General features: G+C 41.5%; 1 protein-coding gene and 1 long non-coding RNA gene across 17 annotated transcripts in view; both read left to right on the top strand.

Annotated features, from left to right (window-relative positions):
* Positions 1-17,541, top strand: part of USP40 (ubiquitin specific peptidase 40) — a 106,484-nt gene that overhangs the window by 44,430 nt on the left and 44,513 nt on the right. For 15 of the 16 annotated variants that reach the window (XR_011387050.1, XR_011387051.1, XR_011387049.1 and 12 more), the window contains 7 exons: positions 2,088-2,169; positions 4,058-4,229; positions 6,328-6,412; positions 7,221-7,291; positions 8,470-8,789; positions 10,321-10,444; positions 12,484-12,541. Coding sequence is in view for 10 of the 16 variants with exons in the window: in XM_008275247.4 (XP_008273469.3) it covers positions 2,088-2,169; positions 4,058-4,229; positions 6,328-6,412; positions 7,221-7,291; positions 8,470-8,789; positions 10,321-10,444; positions 12,484-12,541 (912 nt within the window). In the remaining 6 variants the exon portion in view is untranslated. Of the gene's footprint in view, positions 1-2,087; positions 2,170-4,057; positions 4,230-6,327; positions 6,413-7,220; positions 7,292-8,469; positions 8,790-10,320; positions 10,445-12,483; positions 12,542-17,541 lie in introns of those variants that run through there. The other variant, XM_070070028.1, reaches the window with a different exon arrangement.
* LOC138848913 (uncharacterized) lies at positions 12,548-17,206 on the top strand. The gene is made up of 2 exons (XR_011387054.1): positions 12,548-15,197; positions 15,239-17,206. It is a non-coding gene; the product is annotated as an uncharacterized lncRNA (long non-coding RNA).

The following is a 17,541-nucleotide window of genomic DNA, read 5'->3' on the forward strand; positions in this document are numbered from 1 at the left end:
AAAACTGAGGGAAAGTGTTATACACTTTAAATAGAATTAAAAGACAAATGACAAGCCAGTGGAAAACAATGAATTTGACAAAGTTGGTTTCCCCCACTGCAGGGTGATCTTACCCATGCTCCACTGTGCTCAGTGGTAAATGGGGGAAAGAGTATTAATAAGCAGTTTGCAAAAAACAAATTCCTATTTCATCAGAAAAAATTTTAACCTAACACATAGTAAAAAAAAAAAGAAAAGAAAACATAAAACAGCCATGAGGGACAGGCATTTGGCACAGTGGTAAATTATCGCTTGGAACACCCATCCATGTATAGCAATGCCAGTGGATTGAAGATCTCTCCCTGTCTCAAATAAATTTGAAAATTAATTTTAAAATAATAGCTGTGATATGCCACTTTTTTCTACCAAGTCAAATACTTCTATGAATCTGATTCTCAGTAATTAATACTTCCTCTGTGGTTGGTGGCTACACAAACTAGCACAACCAATTTGATGTGTGTTTTTAAAAGCATTGGAGCAGGAGTTCGGCATAGCAATTAAAAGGCCACTTGAGATGGCTGTGTCTCTGAGTACCTGGGTTCAAATCCCAGCTTCTCCAATTCCAGTTTCTGACTGATGCATACTCTGGAGGCAGCAGATAATGGCCCAAGCACTTAGAACCCTGCCAGCCACATGGAAGATTCAGATTGACTTCTACCTGGCCCAGTCCTGGCTATTGCGGGCATTTGGGAGTGAACCAAAGGATAAAAGATCTCTTGTCTGTCTTTCAAATAAATAAAAATAATAAATAAGTAAATTCTTTCAAAGATTTGTTTATTTGAAAGGCAAACTTACAGAGAGGCAAAGGCAAAGAGAGAGAGGGAGTTAGAGGTCTTCCATCCACTGGTTCACTGCCCAGATAGCCACAACAGCTGGAGCTGGGCCAATCCAAAGCCAGGAGTTTCTTCCAGGTCTCACACGTTGGACCGGAAAAGGAGCAGTCAGCACTAGAACTGGTGCCCATATGGGATGCCGGCACTACAGGGTAGCAGCTTTATCTGCTGTATCAGAGCGCCGGCCCCATAAATAAATTTTTACATAAATGCTTTACACCTGTCATACCCTTTAAGCGAGTTATTCTATTTCCACAAATTTATCTTGAAATAATCAGAGCTGTTTAAGAATATTTAAGTTCAATAGTATTTGTTATATCCATTCTCCTATAATAGAGACTAATTAAAAATCACTTTAGTATCTAACAGAAAAAGGTTAGTTAGATTCTTTATGCTACTTATAGAATAGACTAATATGCAGTTGTTTATTTGAGGCTATGCAAAAGTACAATATGTGAAATAAAAAGACAAGTTACAAATTTGTGAATATAATCCCAGTTTTTAAAAAGTATTTATGTGTGTCTTAGCTGTAAGATTACAAGTAATATCTATTTTATACCTCTAAAATAATTTCCAGGTGTTTACAGTAACTATTACATTTTTAGTCAGGATGCAAATAGAGGGTGTTCTTTTTTAAAAGTATACTTTAAAAAAATAGATTTTACTTATTGAGAAGGTACAGTTACAGAGAGAGGGAGAGACAGAGAGAAAGTTCTTCCATCCGCTGGCTTACTCCCCAAATGGCTACAATGGCTGCTGCTGGGCTGATCCAAAGCCAGGCGCTATTTCCGCATCTCCCACGTGGGTGCAGGGGCCCAAGCACTTGGGCCATCTTCATTGTTTTCCCAGGCCACAAGCAAAGAGCTAGACTGGAAGAGGAGCAGCCAGGACACAAACTGGCGCCCTTGTGAGATGCCAGTGCCACAGATGGAAGCTTAGCCCACAGTGTCAGCCCCTAAAAAGTATGCTTAAAGAAATATGCTTGAACAAATGGAACTCTTCTAGCTTGGTTTAAAGAATTATTTGTCTTTCATTTTTCAAATGAGAAAAACCTAGCTCCAGAGGAAATTAGTATTTGTTCAATTAGTTGGTTGGTTGGTTAGTTAGTTTGCAGCCTTTCTAACTCCCAGCACAGTCTTCTCTAGTTTCATGTTATCTCTTCAGCAGCCAGATTTCATTTAATCAACACAAATTAATGAAAAGTTTTGTTTACAGCTCAAGCAAATCCAAGATACAAGGTTCCATATCATTTGCTTAATGAAATGGATGCAGCAAATGTTGAACTGCAGAAAAACAGGTAACTTTACTAATAGCATTTGAGTTGTTTTTCCGGAAAATACTCAGTGAAAATGTTCAGTAATGAAAATTTAAAAGGAAGAAAATAGCCAACCAGTTAATATCAGTGTCTGGCTGTTGAATTTTTAGTAAGAGCATCTTTTACTTTGAAAATATCCTCTTGTGTGAGAGTGGATTAATTAACAGAGTATACAATGGCCCTTGCTAAGTAGGGATCAGAGCCTCCTAACTCTAGAGAAATGAGCAAGCCCGTAGTTGGGCTGTGTGAATTGTGTCCTGGCCTGGCCACATTATTCCCTTGGGTACAGAGCAGTCGTCTCTACATGGAGACAACTCACCCCCTAGTGTGGAGTAGTTGTGCAGAACTGCCTTGTAGTGACTGAAGACCAGCCGTGAGCAGATCTTCCAAAGAACGGAATCTGGATTGCACAAGCTGTTGGGCTTCATATCAGTCTTGGGCTAAAATTTGTAACGGGAGGCCGGCGCCGCGGCTCACTAAGCTAATCCTCCGCCTAGCGGCGCCGGCACACCGGGTTCTAGTCCCGGTCGGGGCGCCGGATTCTGTCCCGGTTGCCCCTCTTCCAGGCCAGCCCTCTGCTGTGGCCAGGGAGTGCAGTGGAGGATGGCCCAGGTGCTTGGGCCCTGCACCCCATGGGAGACCAGGAAAAGCACCTGGCTCCTGGCTCCTGCCATCGGATCAGCGCGGTGCGCCGGCCGCAGCGCGCCAGCCGCGGCGGCCATTGGAGGGTGAACCAACGGCAAAGGAAGACCTTTCTCTCTCTCTCACTGTCCACTCTGCCTGTCAAAAAAATAAATAAATAAATAAATAAATAAATAAAAATAAAAAAAATAAAAAAAAAATAAAATTTGTAACGGGTTCCTAAAGGCATGGTATGTGATGACTTGATCTCAGCACTCTCTGTTATAGTGGCCCAGCTGTGAACCCTGAAGAACTGGTTCTTTGTTTGCTGTCTGACAGGATCAGCAGGGCGTTGGGCTAGGCGAGTAGATGTTCCCATGGTCTCCTTGTAGACCCAAGTGAATAACTGTGTGGCAGGAAAGCGTTTATCATGGACTTGGCACTGGGAGAAAGACCAGAGGTACACGGAATGATCACCAAAGTCAGAGAAACAAAAGCCCAGACACTCAGATGATTAGCACTTAATAGAGTGACGTATCTTAAGTGCAAAAAATAACCTGGATGAGTGGTCTGGAAAAGCAGTTGGTATTTTAAAAAACAAAACAATCTTAGAAGTTTTAGTCTTTAATGCAGTCATCCAAAAGGCTAATGTTCTCTGACCACATTGATATGTATCTGAAATACCTGAGTCATGGTATCTCATTATTCCAACTCTGCACTGGCCAGATCTGCCAACGGTGGCAAATTGGCACTGGGCTTTGAGTCAGCTGAGTGCCAGAGAGGAGCAGCCAGCTCCAAGCTGCTGCCGAGGGCATTGAGCCCAGAGAGCGTGGACTCAGGGTGGTTGTGCTGGGGGCTTCGTTTATTTTATGGTGGAGCCTGTGGAATTTAGTGAAAGTACAAGTGATAAAGATGCTGGTAAGTCTACCACTTAGAACAATTATCTGAGCATGTTTCTGTCTTTTTCTCCTAACTAATAGGAACTCAGGATTAGACAATTTCAAGCATCAGCATTTGTTCAGAGAAATGTAGTTAACATTGCACGAAAAGTTTTCCCTTGGAATTTATGGTTTCAGTTTGAGCTGAATTCTTGCTATTTGTTGAAAACCTAAAAACATTTTGGAACCTTAAAGAAAAGGATGTTATTTACATAGGTGGAATGGAGAACCTACTTGTATTTCTTATTTGAGTTGAAACAGTGTCTGTTATAAAAACCTAGTACTTATGTATTGCTCATGCCTCCTTACAGGGCAGAATGTGATTCTGAAAACAGTAACATTGAGTTGCGTCTCCACCTGGGCCCTCGTTACCATTTCTTCAATGGAGCTTTGCACCCAGTAGGATCTCAGACAGAAAGCGTGTGGGACTTGACTTTTGATAAGAGAAAAACTCTAGGGGATCTCCGACAATCAATATTTCAGGTAATTTAGCCTTACTTCCTCTCAGGTTAGACATTAAGGTCTGTCGTACTGGCTTTTCCACTGCATCTTATTAACTGTCTATTTTTCAAAGTTGCTTAGGAAAATCCTACTCCTGCCCCAGCACAGAGGAGTGGCCAAACTGTCCTCTGCTCATGTGGACGCCTTTCAGAGAGGCTTTCCCGCACAGTCCCTGCCAACAGCCTGTCGCTGGAAAGCTGGGTCTCGTGCCTTTTATCTGGGGGGAGGGAACAAGTATAAGGCTTTCCTATTTGGAAAATGAAACAATTTTTTTTTTCAAAAGGAGTGAGAAGATAAAGATGAGCATATTGCTTAAAATGTAGCACTATTATAATGAGAGATAAGAGTAATTAATTTTGTACCCTCCTGAATAGAGTAGCATTAATTAATAACATGAAGGATAATATATACTCATCCATAATAAAAAAATATTGTGAAAGTTCTCTCCATATAATTTATCTAGCTGTATTTTAATGATGGTAATAACAACAGTAGTGCTATTTATTTTACTTAACAGTGCTTTCACATAAGTTATGTGATTTGGGCCTTTAACCTCATGAGGACAAGCTAATCCCATTTTGAAGACAAAAAATTGCAAGTTAAAGAGACCCAGTAGCCGGCGCCGCGGCTCAACAGGCTAATCCTCCGCCTTGCGGCGCCAGCACACAGGGTTCTAGTCCTGGTCAGGGTGCCAGATTCTGTCCCGGTTGCCCCTCTTCCAGGCCAGCTCTCTGCTGTGGCCAGGGAGGGCAGTGGAGGATGGCCCAAGTGCTTGGGCCCTGCACCCCATGGGAGACCAGGAGAAGCACCTGGCTCCTGCCTTTAGATCAGCGTGGTGCGCTGGCCACAGCGTGCTGACCGTGGTGGCCATTGGAGGGTGAACCAACGGCAAAAGGAAGACCTTTCTCTCTGTCTCTCTCTCTCTCACTGTCTACTCTGCCTGTTAAAAAAAAAAAAAAAAAAAGACCCAGTGTCCCACCTGTGGTCAGACATTGGTTAGTGGTAACACAAGGACTTCAGCCCTTGTCCCCCTCCTGTTTATTGAGTAGCCACTCCTTAGTCACACTTCTTCAGCCACACTACTTCCTGCTCAGGGAAAAGGCAAATAGAAAATGTAAACCTTTGGGTTTTAATAACTCAGAAATAAACGAGTTTTCTGAAAATTTGTATCCCTCACCAAAATTATCAGCTTTCTTTTCTTCAACCGAGAAAAGCAGAACTTTTTAAAAAAATTTGAATGTTAATTTAAATGCTAGATCAGTATCAGAATTTCTAAAGTTTTATAATATTTCCAAACTTTCACATTAAAAATTCATTTCTGAGCCAAGTATGATAACACAGATATGTTGGAATAGGAAAGACCTTATTTGTCTTCATGCGTTTTAGATGTGCTCAAACTAGTGTTTTTTGGTGTTTTACCTGTATGGTCACTACTGCGATTTTGGAAAGAAGCCAGGGCAAGAGGCTGTGTAGCCAACATGGAAAACTAATCCCTTATAAATATGAAATGCCTTTTAAGAGAAATCGTTTTGTGGAGAAATATTGGTAGGATTGACCTTTCTGGGTGAGGGTACCACAGTCCCAGGGTCTCAAATCTAGAAAGAAACTTAAGGAACAAACTCTGGTAATCTATTGTGTAAATTACTGTCGCCACTTTTTAAGTTTACAGTGAAACAGTTCTTTCTAGTAACTGGAATTTGTTGCTTTTCTTGTACAATGCTTATTAAATGTTTTGTTCTTTGAGCCAACAATTCCTAGAACAGTGTGCTGATCAGTTTTCTTTCTGATTAAAAAAAGAGAAGTGGTCTTCCCATGTATTACACAGAGTTGTTTAAACAGCTGTAGTGCTCTTGGTGATGCCAAAATTCTTCAATCCATAGGGCTACGGGTTTGACCAGTCTGATCAGTGATGTCCTACTTCCAGAATTTTGGTGTTGAACAGGGATGGCATTTTCCTTTGCTTGTCCCCAGACCATATGCATATGTAAATCAGCACAATACTACTCTTATTAACCTGAAAATGTGGTGCATGTATGTGTGTCTCTTCATTGTTCTCTCTTCTTTCTTTAACCCCCTGTAGCTGTTGGAATTCTGGGAAGGAGACATGATTCTTAGTGTTGCAAAGCTTGTCCCAGCAGGACTTCATGTTTACCAGACACTGGATGGTAAGGAAATTGGAACACACAACTCATTTGCATATTTATATTTGTGTGAGGTTCATCAGTGATTCTTCTACTCTCTGCCAGTCCTTCCCCTGCCCACCACTTCCTTGTCCACCTAGATCATCTTCACACTGGCGGTTTTCCAAGGGAAATCACATGTTCAAATTTATAATGTGTCAAGTTTAAATAATGTATGAAACTTTCTAACATGAAATTGTTCTATGTTATCTGAAATTATAGCTACTTCTCGACCAAAAAAATTTTTAAAGGATTCTTTACTGCAACCACAATTGTGGGTATAATGGTTTGAAACCATTTGAATCTTACTAATTTGACTTTATTTTATGCCTGACTCTCAGCTTCAAATTTCATAATAAAATTACTTCAAGAGTTTAAAAGTATTTACTTACTTAAATAAAAGCAAAACAGTGATAACAGTAGCAGCAGCAGTATTTAGTTTGGCCTTCACTATTCCAGATGCCATCGCAAGTGTTTGATGTGAATTAGCGTGTTTGCTTTTCACAAAATTCTTTCAACGCATTTGTTAAATGCGTAAGACGAAGCTGCAAGTCTGAAGCACACAGGCACACTACATATTAGAGGTGGGGCTAGGACCATTCCACGCCTCTGCCCTCTCCATGTTGCCAGTGGTGGCGAATGCCTTGCATACTAAAGTAAAAATGAAAACAATATAAAATTTCTATGTAAGAAAATAATTACTGCTTTTGCTTTAATTTTCTTTAGTAAAAATGCTTTTTCAAACGTATTTTAAGTTTTTTGATGATCTTGAGGAATGGTTCCGTCTTTCTAGGAGATGAACTGATGCTTAGTGACATTGCAGTTGCTGATGGGGAAGACATCTTTGTATGGAATGGAATGGAGGTAAAAAGAAATTACTCGGCCGGCGCCGCGGCTCACTAGGCTAATCCTCCGCCTAGCGGCGCCGGCACACCGGGTTCTAGTCCCGGTCGGGGCGCCGGATTCTGTCCCGGTTGCCCCTCTTCCAGGCCAGCCCTCTGCTGTGGCCAGGGAGTGCAGTGGAGGATGGCCCAGGTGCTTGGGCCCTGCACCCCATGGGAGACCAGGAAAAGCACCTGGCTCCTGGCTCCTGCCATCGGATCAGCGCGGTGCGCCGGCCGCAGCGCGCCGGCCGCGGCGGCCATTGGAGGGTGAACCAACGGCAAAGGAAGACCTTTCTCTCTGTCTCTCTCTCTCACTGTCCACTCTGCCTGTCAAAAATAAAAAAAAAAAAAAAAAAAAAAAAAAAAAAAAAAAAAAAAAAAAGGGTCCCTTAACATGTATTAACATAAGAATAAAGCTTTAAAAAAAAAAAAAAAAAAAAAGAAATTACTCAAGAAATAGTTGTGATAATTTTGGATTTTCACACCTGATCTTAGCCAAAAAGCCGGGAAGCAATGATTTTGGATATTTAAGAAGTCATTATTCTGCGTAGGTGAAAGCTAATTACATAATTGGATATTGGAAGAGTGCTGCTAAAATGTTTGATAAGCTTTAGGTCTGGTCAGTCAGTTGTATGTGGAAGATATACTGAGCACCTCCATTATGCCAGACTGTGTCGGATGCTAGATGCAAGAGTACATAAGTCAGTCTGTGTCCTTCCAGTGTTCGAAGTGTGAATAAATGTAGTCTCGGTGCTGTGTTAGGAGTGTGTGCATCGTCCCCCAAGTCTTCAGAAGCCTGAATTTAGGGAGTGAAGGAGACTTGCAGGAGAAGTGTTGAGTCTTCTGTCTCAAGAAGAGGGGGAGGAACTCAGCACTTTTGGTCCATCTCACATTTCACCACCACAGATAACTCATATGTCTCTGTCACCAGTCCATAGTTCTCAAATAGAAAGAAAAAGAAAGATAGGGAGTTTGCAAAAGAAAAATTTCAAGCTTTCCCTCTGATACATAAGATATTTGTGTCAATTTTATTTTATTTAAGCGCGGAGGGGGGGGAGGGACAGGTTTGTTCTATAAGAGTAATCTTTTATTGTGTTATTATATTGACAATTTTGGCAAATAAAAGCTCTACTAATGGTTGTCTTGATATTATTGCAGGTTGGTGGAGTCCAGATCCAAACTGGTGTTGACTGTGAACCACTTCTTTTAAATGTTCTTCACGTAAAAACAGGCAGCGGAGGAGAAAAGTGTGGGCAGCTGGTAGACTCTGCACGTGTGTTTCCATCCAATGCAGAGGTGGCCAGTGTGTTCACAGCCTCGGCAATCCCGGGCGATGTTATCTTCATAGACAGGGCTGAAGCTGCAGGTGAGGAGCACTGGAGTGCCGTTCCCAGGGAAGACATGAAAAAGACATTCCGAGAACTGGGGCTCAGGAACGGAAGCTCAATTTTAATTCAGGATTCCAACGATGATGACAGGTAACTCATTAAAAAGAGGAAGAGAATTGTTTTAAGTTATCTTATTATAATACTACCCAGTAGAATTATTTTGTTTTAATGATGAGAGTTAAAGTTTTATTTCTAGACATTGTACTCTGAATATTACATATAAGAATGTTTAAAGTTGTACAACATGGAGAAGAAAATGATATGTTAAAGTGATTTTTGATGAATGTAGTGAAAAAATAATGTAGCTATCCATGGTTTTATAGGCCAGATGCAGTCTAAATCATTTAGCTAGAAAATAGTAAGATCCCATCAAGTGACTCCTTGTTAGCAGCAATTATAAAGCTTAAGGTACATTTTCACCGAGAAAATTCCTGAAATTTTTCATAAGGAAGGCTTTAAGATTGTGGCTAAATTGTCTGGGTTACTTTGTTAGACCCAAAGGGCCATTCAGTTTTCCCTTGTATTTCTATTCATGACTCTCGGTCACCTGTCAATGGGGAATTACCTCTGTCATCCTGTTAGTTAGGTTGGAAGCTCTGCAGTACTGCATCTCTGCAGTACTCTGTGTCCCTGTGTGTGAGGATAGTGTTTCCAGGGTCAGCGCTCACATTCTGTGACCCTTCCCGTTTCCATGTATTGAAGAACTCGTGTTGTCTGCGTTGTCAATACTGCAGACAGGCTTACCTGGCAGCATCTCTGTGTTACTGTTTACAATGTCTGCGGCCCAAAGACTGTTTGTTTTGTACCACTAGTAAACGCCTGAACAGGGGTTTTCTAGACATTCCCACCTTGTTTCTAAGAAAGCTTATCGTATGTCCCTTTATGAAAGGTAATATACATTTATTAGAACTTGGGAAATGTAGACATGAAGGCAGAAGAGACCCAAAACAGCAGCCTTCCACCCCCCAGTGTTGACTCCTGATGGCATCTGGAAGGCTTTTCTTTTATTAATTTCCTTTTTTTTCCCCAAAAAAATTCTTTGTGTGTTGAAGATTTTTTAAAACGTAGTAATGATTATTTTATAGATAGCTGTATAAAGAGTTGTGGACTCTTTGAAGTTCCTTTGATGCTTCCTGGTAATCCGTGTTAACCTCATAGTTTGCCCACGTGTGCTCCTTGTGAGGCAGTGCGATAGCCGTGGGTAAAGGTGAGGACTCTGGAGCCGCGTGTCACTCACTCACAGGATGCCTTGGGCAAATTCTTTCATCTCTCTGTGCTCAGCTTCTGAATAGTGGAGGTAATGATTAGCACCAGCTTCACAGAATTGAAAGGAGTGGCTAAATGTGTTAGCAGGCATCTTTGTCATGCTTGTCATCTAGGCTTTCACTGTTTGAAGCTGACCTTCAGGAAGCATCTTCTGTTTCAAGCTTTGCTATGTGCAGGACTGCTGACTTGAGGTGGAATCCCCCAGAAGAGCTAATTGCCGTGGAGCTAGCTCAGGAGAGCTTGCTCACTTCAAGGGGCGCATGCAGAGTTTTGGAAGTAGTGCCAAAGGAAGTTAGTTTTCTGATCCATAGAAGTGCTGTGTGAAGATCTGTTTTAAATGTCTTTTTGTCTACAGTTTGTTGCCCAAACAAAGGAGATGGATCAGTAGAACCAATGAGATCAACTGGCTCCAAGTTAAAAATTTATGCCAGTTAGAAGCTGAACAGAAACAAGTTAAAATAACAGCAACTGTTAACACAGTGAGTAGATTATAATTAAAGTTTCATAGTTTTTAGTTAACAGAATTTTATTTAGAAAGTAATATCTTATTCTTTCAAGATAGGTGTCTCAGTAGATTTCTGAATCTCAAGAAATCAACTTATTTTTAGCATTTGATTATTACTTGTTTACCTTAAAATAGTCTTTGGCATATTTCAAGAAAATGTGTACCTTTAAAAACAAAAACCTCCAAGTATATAATTAGAATGTGGGAATTACTTTTTAGTTCTTTATTTTTTTATTTTTTTTATTTTTTATTTTTTTTTTTTTTTATTTTTTGACAGGCAGAGTGGACAGTGAGAGAGAGAGACAGAGAGAAAGGTCTTCCTTTTGCCGTTGGTTCACCCTCCAATGGCCGCCGCGGCCGGCGCGCTGCGGCCGGCGCGCTGCGGCCGGCGCGCTGCGGCCGGCGCACCACGCTGATCCGATGGCAGGAGCCAGGAGCCAGGTGCTTTTCCTGGTCTCCCATGGGGTGCAGGGCCCAAGCACCTGGGCCATCCTCCACTGCACTCCCTGGCCACAGCAGAGAGCTGGCCTGGAAGAGGGGCAACCGGGACAGAATCTGGCGCCCCAACCGGGACTAGAACCCGGTGTGCCGGCGCCGCTAGGCGGAGGATTAGCCTAGTGAGCCACAGCGCCGGCCATTAAAATCCCCAGTTTTGATGAATATAAAATGCTATTTTCAGGAGTCTCTCTTCTGTGTTTTTAAAAGAGGTGTGTGTGTGTGTGTGTGTGTGTGTGTGTGTTCCGTGTCCTGGGTGTTTGAGTTTTTAAGTTTATATTGAATTGCCCAAATTACACCTTGTGCTCCATATAAAGCCTGTTGCTTTTAAAGGGGATTCCTTCTGTTTTCCATGTGGAGACTGATTCTGGTTTCTTTAAGTGTTATCTCAAGAAACATCTCTTTATGTAACCTCAGTTTATTAAGTTTTTCCTTCTGTAACAAGTTAAAAGAAACTTATTAGAATGTTATGTTATATGAATACTCTAATTCCTCAAGGTGCGTTAGTGTTTGTTAATCCAGTGGCGGGGACATCTAAGTTCAGCACACTAAAGCTCCGGGAACATGGTATCCTGAGCCCATGTGGCAGATGCTGGTGAAGTCCTATTACTTCCCTCTGTTCCTTCTCTCACAGTGTGGGGAAGGAGGTTAGGACAGGTGGTCTCTGGGATTAGTTTCACCCCTAACTTCCAGTCTTATACCCTAGAGGAAATGAGCCTAACCGTGGCTGTGACAGGAAGCACTCTGAAATGAAGTAATGCAGGCATGAGTGCTGTGGTGCAGAGGGTTCAGCCCCAGCTTGTGCTGCCATCATCCGTTACCACAGCGCCTGGGTTGAGCCCCGGCGCCGTGCACCACCAGTGCAGCTCCCTGCTAATGGGCCTGCAAGGCAGGGATGATGGCCCCAGGGCCGGGTGCCTGCCGTGCACGCCGGGAGACCCACATCGAGTTCCTGGCTCTGACTTCAGTCTGGCCTAGCCCCAGATGTCTGGGGAGTGAGCAGGAAATGGTAGGTCGGTCTCTCTCCCTCCCTCCCTCCCCTCTGTCACTCTGCCTTTCAAATAAATACATCTTTAAAACAAAGTAATTTAAATATTGCTCTTGGGCTGGTATTATACATTTTAGTATTATTTGCACTTAGTGACTCCAGATTTGTTGTTCCTAACATAGACAAATGTGATTGTCTGGGGTTTCTGTTGTTTGCTGTCATCAGAAAGGTCAGTGGTTTATCATCTTTCCAGACAGAATTGTTTCTCTGGTTTTCTGTAGGTGTCCTTTCTGCCCCAGTTAACATCAGTGTAGTGAAAACTTAGCTGTTAAGATCTGTTCTAAGCTTCTGCTTTTGACCTTACAAAAGAATTTCAGGAATGGAAAAACATTTTTTTCAAGGGGGCTAAAACTATTAAATGTCAGGAAGTTAATATCTCAAATAATCTTTATGTGCACCCACTGATCTTTTTTGTCTCCTCCCATTGTTTTCAACTTATACAGAGTCATTAGCTTATTTCTCTATTATAGGTGGTGTTTGATATTCGAACTAAAGCCATAAAGGAGTTAAAATTAATGGAGGAACTAGGTAATCATTTAAGTTTATTTTTTGGTTTTTGGTTCAATTTGGTTTGGGTTTTACATTGAAAAATGAGAGAGTACCAAAAATAATTCAGGGAAAACTCATTACCTACCACTCCAGATGGACAAATGTTAACATTTTGTCATGTGTTCATTTTTGTTTGAAACCTTATAAATAAAGTCCTCTGTGTTCTTTTCAGACCTGTTCTCTCCCTCCCCAGATACACTAACCTGTCTGATTAGAGTGTGTGTATTCATGTTGTGCTGTGTGTATTTTTTCTTACAAATGTGTGTATATGTCTATGTTGTACTTTTATGTTTGCTTAAATTCTATTGCACTGAATATAACATTCTAATTCATTTAGCATTGGGTTTTTTATACAGCTTTATTAGGGCATAATTTACATGCCATGTTAGTATGTCAGTCAGTGCTGTCAGTAGGTATGTAGAGTTACTCAACCCTCACCACAGTCCAGTCTGAGAACATTTCAGTCACTCCAAAGACTCCCTCATAACCCATCTGCATTCTACCAACTGCTGATCTACTCACTATCTCTATAGACTTGATTTTCTGGACATTTCATATAAATGGAACTATACAGTATGTAGACTCTTATGTCTAGCTTCTTTAGATTTATCTGTATTTAGTACTTATCCAGTTTGTTCCTTTTTATTACTGACCAGTATTCCATGATGTTTTGTTTTTCTACTCATCAGTTGTTAGATTGTTTCCGCTTTTGGACTTTTATGAGTGATGCTGCAATAAGCATTTGTATACAAGTCTTTTGGTAGACATGTTTTTTATTCTCTTGGGTGATCTGTAGGTTTGAATTTGCTGGGTCATACAGCAAATTTATAACAAACTGCCATACTGTTTTCCAAAGTGGATGAATCATTTACAATCCCACTAGTAATATATCAGTATTGCATTTTCTCTACATCTTTGACAATATTTGATTGTCTTTTTTTTTTTTTTTTTTTTTTTTTGAGAGGCAGACAGAATCTCATCCACTGACTTACTCCCCAAAATGCCCACAGCAGCTGGGACTGAGAAAAAACCAGGAACCAAAAACTCAACCCAGTCTCGCACATGGATGGTGGGAGGAGCTCCATCAGGGTCTGCATTAGTAGGAAACTGAAGTCAGGCAGTAGAGTCAGGCCCTCTGCTGTGGCACACGGGCATCTTCACGGGCATCATAAGTGCTCGACCAAATGCCCTCCCCTATTGTCTTTTTGCTTATAACCATTCTATAGACTATTACTTGATACCTCATTGTGTGTAGGTGTAACAATAATAAAATCAATATCTAGAAATCCACTATATTTTATCTGCTATACAAAATATGAGCATTGAAATTAAGAGAATATTTTAATAGCATAAAATATCATGTGAAATACATAGGAATAAATTTCACAACATATGTGCAAGACCTGTACACTGAAAACTAGAAAACATTGCTTTGAGAATTTTTTTAAATTATTTATTTATTTATTTCAAAGAGTTACACAGAGAGAGAAGGAGAGGCAGAGAGAGAGAGAAACGTCTTCCGTCTGCTGGTTCACTCCCAATTGGCCACAACGGCCAGAGCTGTGCCAACCCAAAGCCAGGAGCCAGGAGCCTCCTTTGGGTCTCCCATGTGGGTGCAGGGGCCCAAGGACCTGGGCCATCTTCCACTGCTTTCCCAGGCCATAGCAGAGAGCTGGATCGGTAGTGGAGCAGCTGGGACTTGAACCAGCATCCATATGGGATGCCAGCACTGCAGGTGGTGGCTTTACCTGCTACACCACAGCACCGGCTCCTGCTGTGAGAATTTAAAGTCAATGTGAATAAATGGAGCACTGTACCATGTTCATGTATTAGAAGACACATTATTGTTAATAGGATAATTTATCCTCAAATTGATTTGTAGATTCAATCCGCTCTCAAAAGTCTAACGGTTTGTTTGTTTGGTTTTTTGTTTTTAGAAATTAACAAGATGATTCTAAAGTGTATATAGAAACACAACCTAAAGTAGCTATTACAGCGCTTGGGCGGGGGGTGAAGAGTTACACTATCTGACTTATTCTAGAGGGTGAATATTGGCCTACAGGTAAATAGATATTAGCAGGGGTCAGCAAACAATGGCTTAGAACGAGTTTTTATGTAGCCAGCAAGCAAAGAATAGTTTTTACATTTTAAAGGGCTGTTTGAAGAAGGAGGTGTTATAGAAATCACATGTGACCTATAAAGCCAAAAATATTTACAGTAGAAATAAGTAGAGAATCCATAAATAGGAACAAAGTCATTTGACTTTTAACAAAGGTACCAAGGTATTTCCACCAAGAAAGACAATGTGTTTTCAACAAATAGTGCTTGATTATTTGGGTAAAATGCAAATGTGATCTTGAGCTTTGCCACAGTGGATTATAGAGCTAAATGTTAAAACCTAAAACTATAAAATTTCTGGGAGAGTATATCGTGAGAAAATACTTGATACTATTCTACAACAAAGTTGTTTACTTAAAATAGGGCTCAAGAAGCACTAATCATAAAGAAAAAAACTAACAAATTGGACTACCTCAAAACAAAACATGCTTCTCAAAAGACAACACACAGACTGAGAGAAAATATTTATGACACGTGTATTTGACAATGTACTTGCACCAAAAACATGTTGGTGAATGTATTTGACAATGTACTTGCACCAAAAACATGTTGGTGAAGATGCCAGGCAAGTGCAATCCCCATGTGTTTCTGATGAGACTATAAAGGGGCTAACTTTGGAAGAGTTAGCTTACTTCTTATAAACAGTCACCAGTTGTACTTCTGTATTTTTACAGAAACACAAAATTTTCTTTTTAAAGTTGACACATGTATCTTTAAGAGGATATGGTTCATCACCGACAACTGCAGGTGATCCAAATGCCCGTGAGCAGGTGAATGGATAAACAGGTGTGGTGTGTCCAGACGCCGCGTACTGCTTGTCACTAACAACAATAAGTTATGTCCCGCCACATGCAAAGTGGTCATTGTGTTAAGCAGAAGAAGATAAACGCAAAAGACTACAGACTGTAAGGTCTACACATAGGAAATTTTAGAAAACCTAAGCTGTAGTTACAGAGGAGATCAGGGTCCGGGAGGACTGTTTACATGTTTATCCCTCTCTGTGGACTGTGAATGTGTGCTGGTTGTGTTTTAAGGAAATTGTGTCTCAGAAAAGTTCATTCAACATCTGACCTTTTGTTAATGAATGGTTTGGGGTTTTCCCATTACTGTTTTCCCTTCTTCCTCTTCTCCCTGCAACCCATTCTTCATATAGCAAATGATCTTTTTTTGTTGTTGTTGTTGTTGTTGTTTTTTGACAGGCAGAGTGGACAGTGAGAGAGACAAACAGACAGAAAGGTCTTCCTTTACCGTTGGTTCACCCTCCAATGGCCGCCGCAGCCAGCGCGCTGGGCCGGCGCACCGCGCTGATCTGATGGCAGGAGCCAGGTGCTTCTCCTGGTCTCCCATGGGGTGCAGGGCCCAAGCACTTGGGCCATCCTCCACTGCACTCCCTGGCCACAGCAGAGAGCTGGCCTGGAAGAGGGGCCACCGGGACAGAATCCGGTGCCCCGACCGGGACTAGAACCCGGTGTGCCGGCGCTGCAGGCGGAGGATTAGCCTATTGAGCTGCAGGGCCAGCCCAAATGATCTTAAATATGGAATGGGGATTAGATCATGTTACTCCTCTTCTTAAAGCCCCCCAGCGGTGCCCCATTGCCCTTAGACTAATCCCTTAACTTCACGCATGAAGAACCTGCACGGACTGACCCCGCCTAACTGTGGTCTCATTGCTGTCCACTTGTCTCCTGATTCACAGCACACTCCCCATGTTGACTTCTGTGAGCTGTTCAGTACACAAATGTTCTTCCTCGTGGAAGCTTTTTAGTGCTGTGGCCTCTCTTTGTACTTTCTTCCCTTTTCTCTTTCTCTGCTAACTTCTGGCATTCCTTTGGTCTCAGCAGAAATGTTACTTCTTTCATCCCTGACTGTACAATCTCAGTTATCTCTGTTCTGTGCTCTCGCGGTGCTCTGCTTTTCCTTCATAGTTCTTACCACTCTGGTATTGTTACCCTCTGCTGCCTCCACTGGCCGAGGCTGTGAGAGCAGAGCCTGGGGCTGTTTTGTTACTACTACAGCACTGGGTTCTAGTCTAATGCCTGGCACACAGAATATGCACAGTAAGTATTTGTTAGGTGAAAGTGACAAGATTTTAATGAGACAGTGTTTTTAATGTTCTTTTTAAATTGGAGAACTAGATTCATAGTCTGAGTTGATAAGAAACTATGTTAGCTTCGTATCACTGTGATGTAAGATATTGAACTCAGGACTCAGAAAGATTCTAGTCTGGTCTAATAAAGCTGGACCTCCTAAAGCCCATGCCATGCTTGCCCATTCAGAAGGTTCAGCTATCACACCACCCCAGTTCATGTCCTGTTTGTAAGAATTCTTTTGGACCAAAAACTCCTTCCCACAAAACAAGAATCTGCATCCTCAAAAGTAGTGCACATTAGTCCTACTACATTTGCTAAGCATAAAATCACCGTACATATTTTAAATATGGGTGGTCTCCTTTGCAGAGTTCATAGGCACAATTTCATGGTTTAGTTATTTGTAACATCAGTCCCCCAGCTCCAATTTCAGCGACCATGGATAATAACTGAGTAATGATGTAAAGTACACCTTCCGCTGCTAGCTCTGCCAGCTGTAGATGGCTACGTAAGTAACAGATTTGTGCCATATCATGGCTTCAGTCTTGGCTGTCAGTCACTTCCTTCCAAGTTCGCTGGTGATAAGTCACCGAATGTCAGTCATGCAGTTCATCACACAGACAGCGAAGTGTGTAGCGGTGTTGCCTCCTTTCCTCCTAGCGATAAAATCCACGTGACATTTTACAAGAATGGATCATTGAAAAGGAATTGGCTAACAAAGAAGGAGGTACAAAAAGAAACAGAAGTATGTGGCATTATGGAAGGAAGTAGCTG

Source organism: Oryctolagus cuniculus, chromosome 3 (genome assembly GCF_964237555.1).
Source record: "Oryctolagus cuniculus chromosome 3, mOryCun1.1, whole genome shotgun sequence".
Lineage (NCBI taxonomy): Eukaryota > Metazoa > Chordata > Mammalia > Lagomorpha > Leporidae > Oryctolagus > Oryctolagus cuniculus.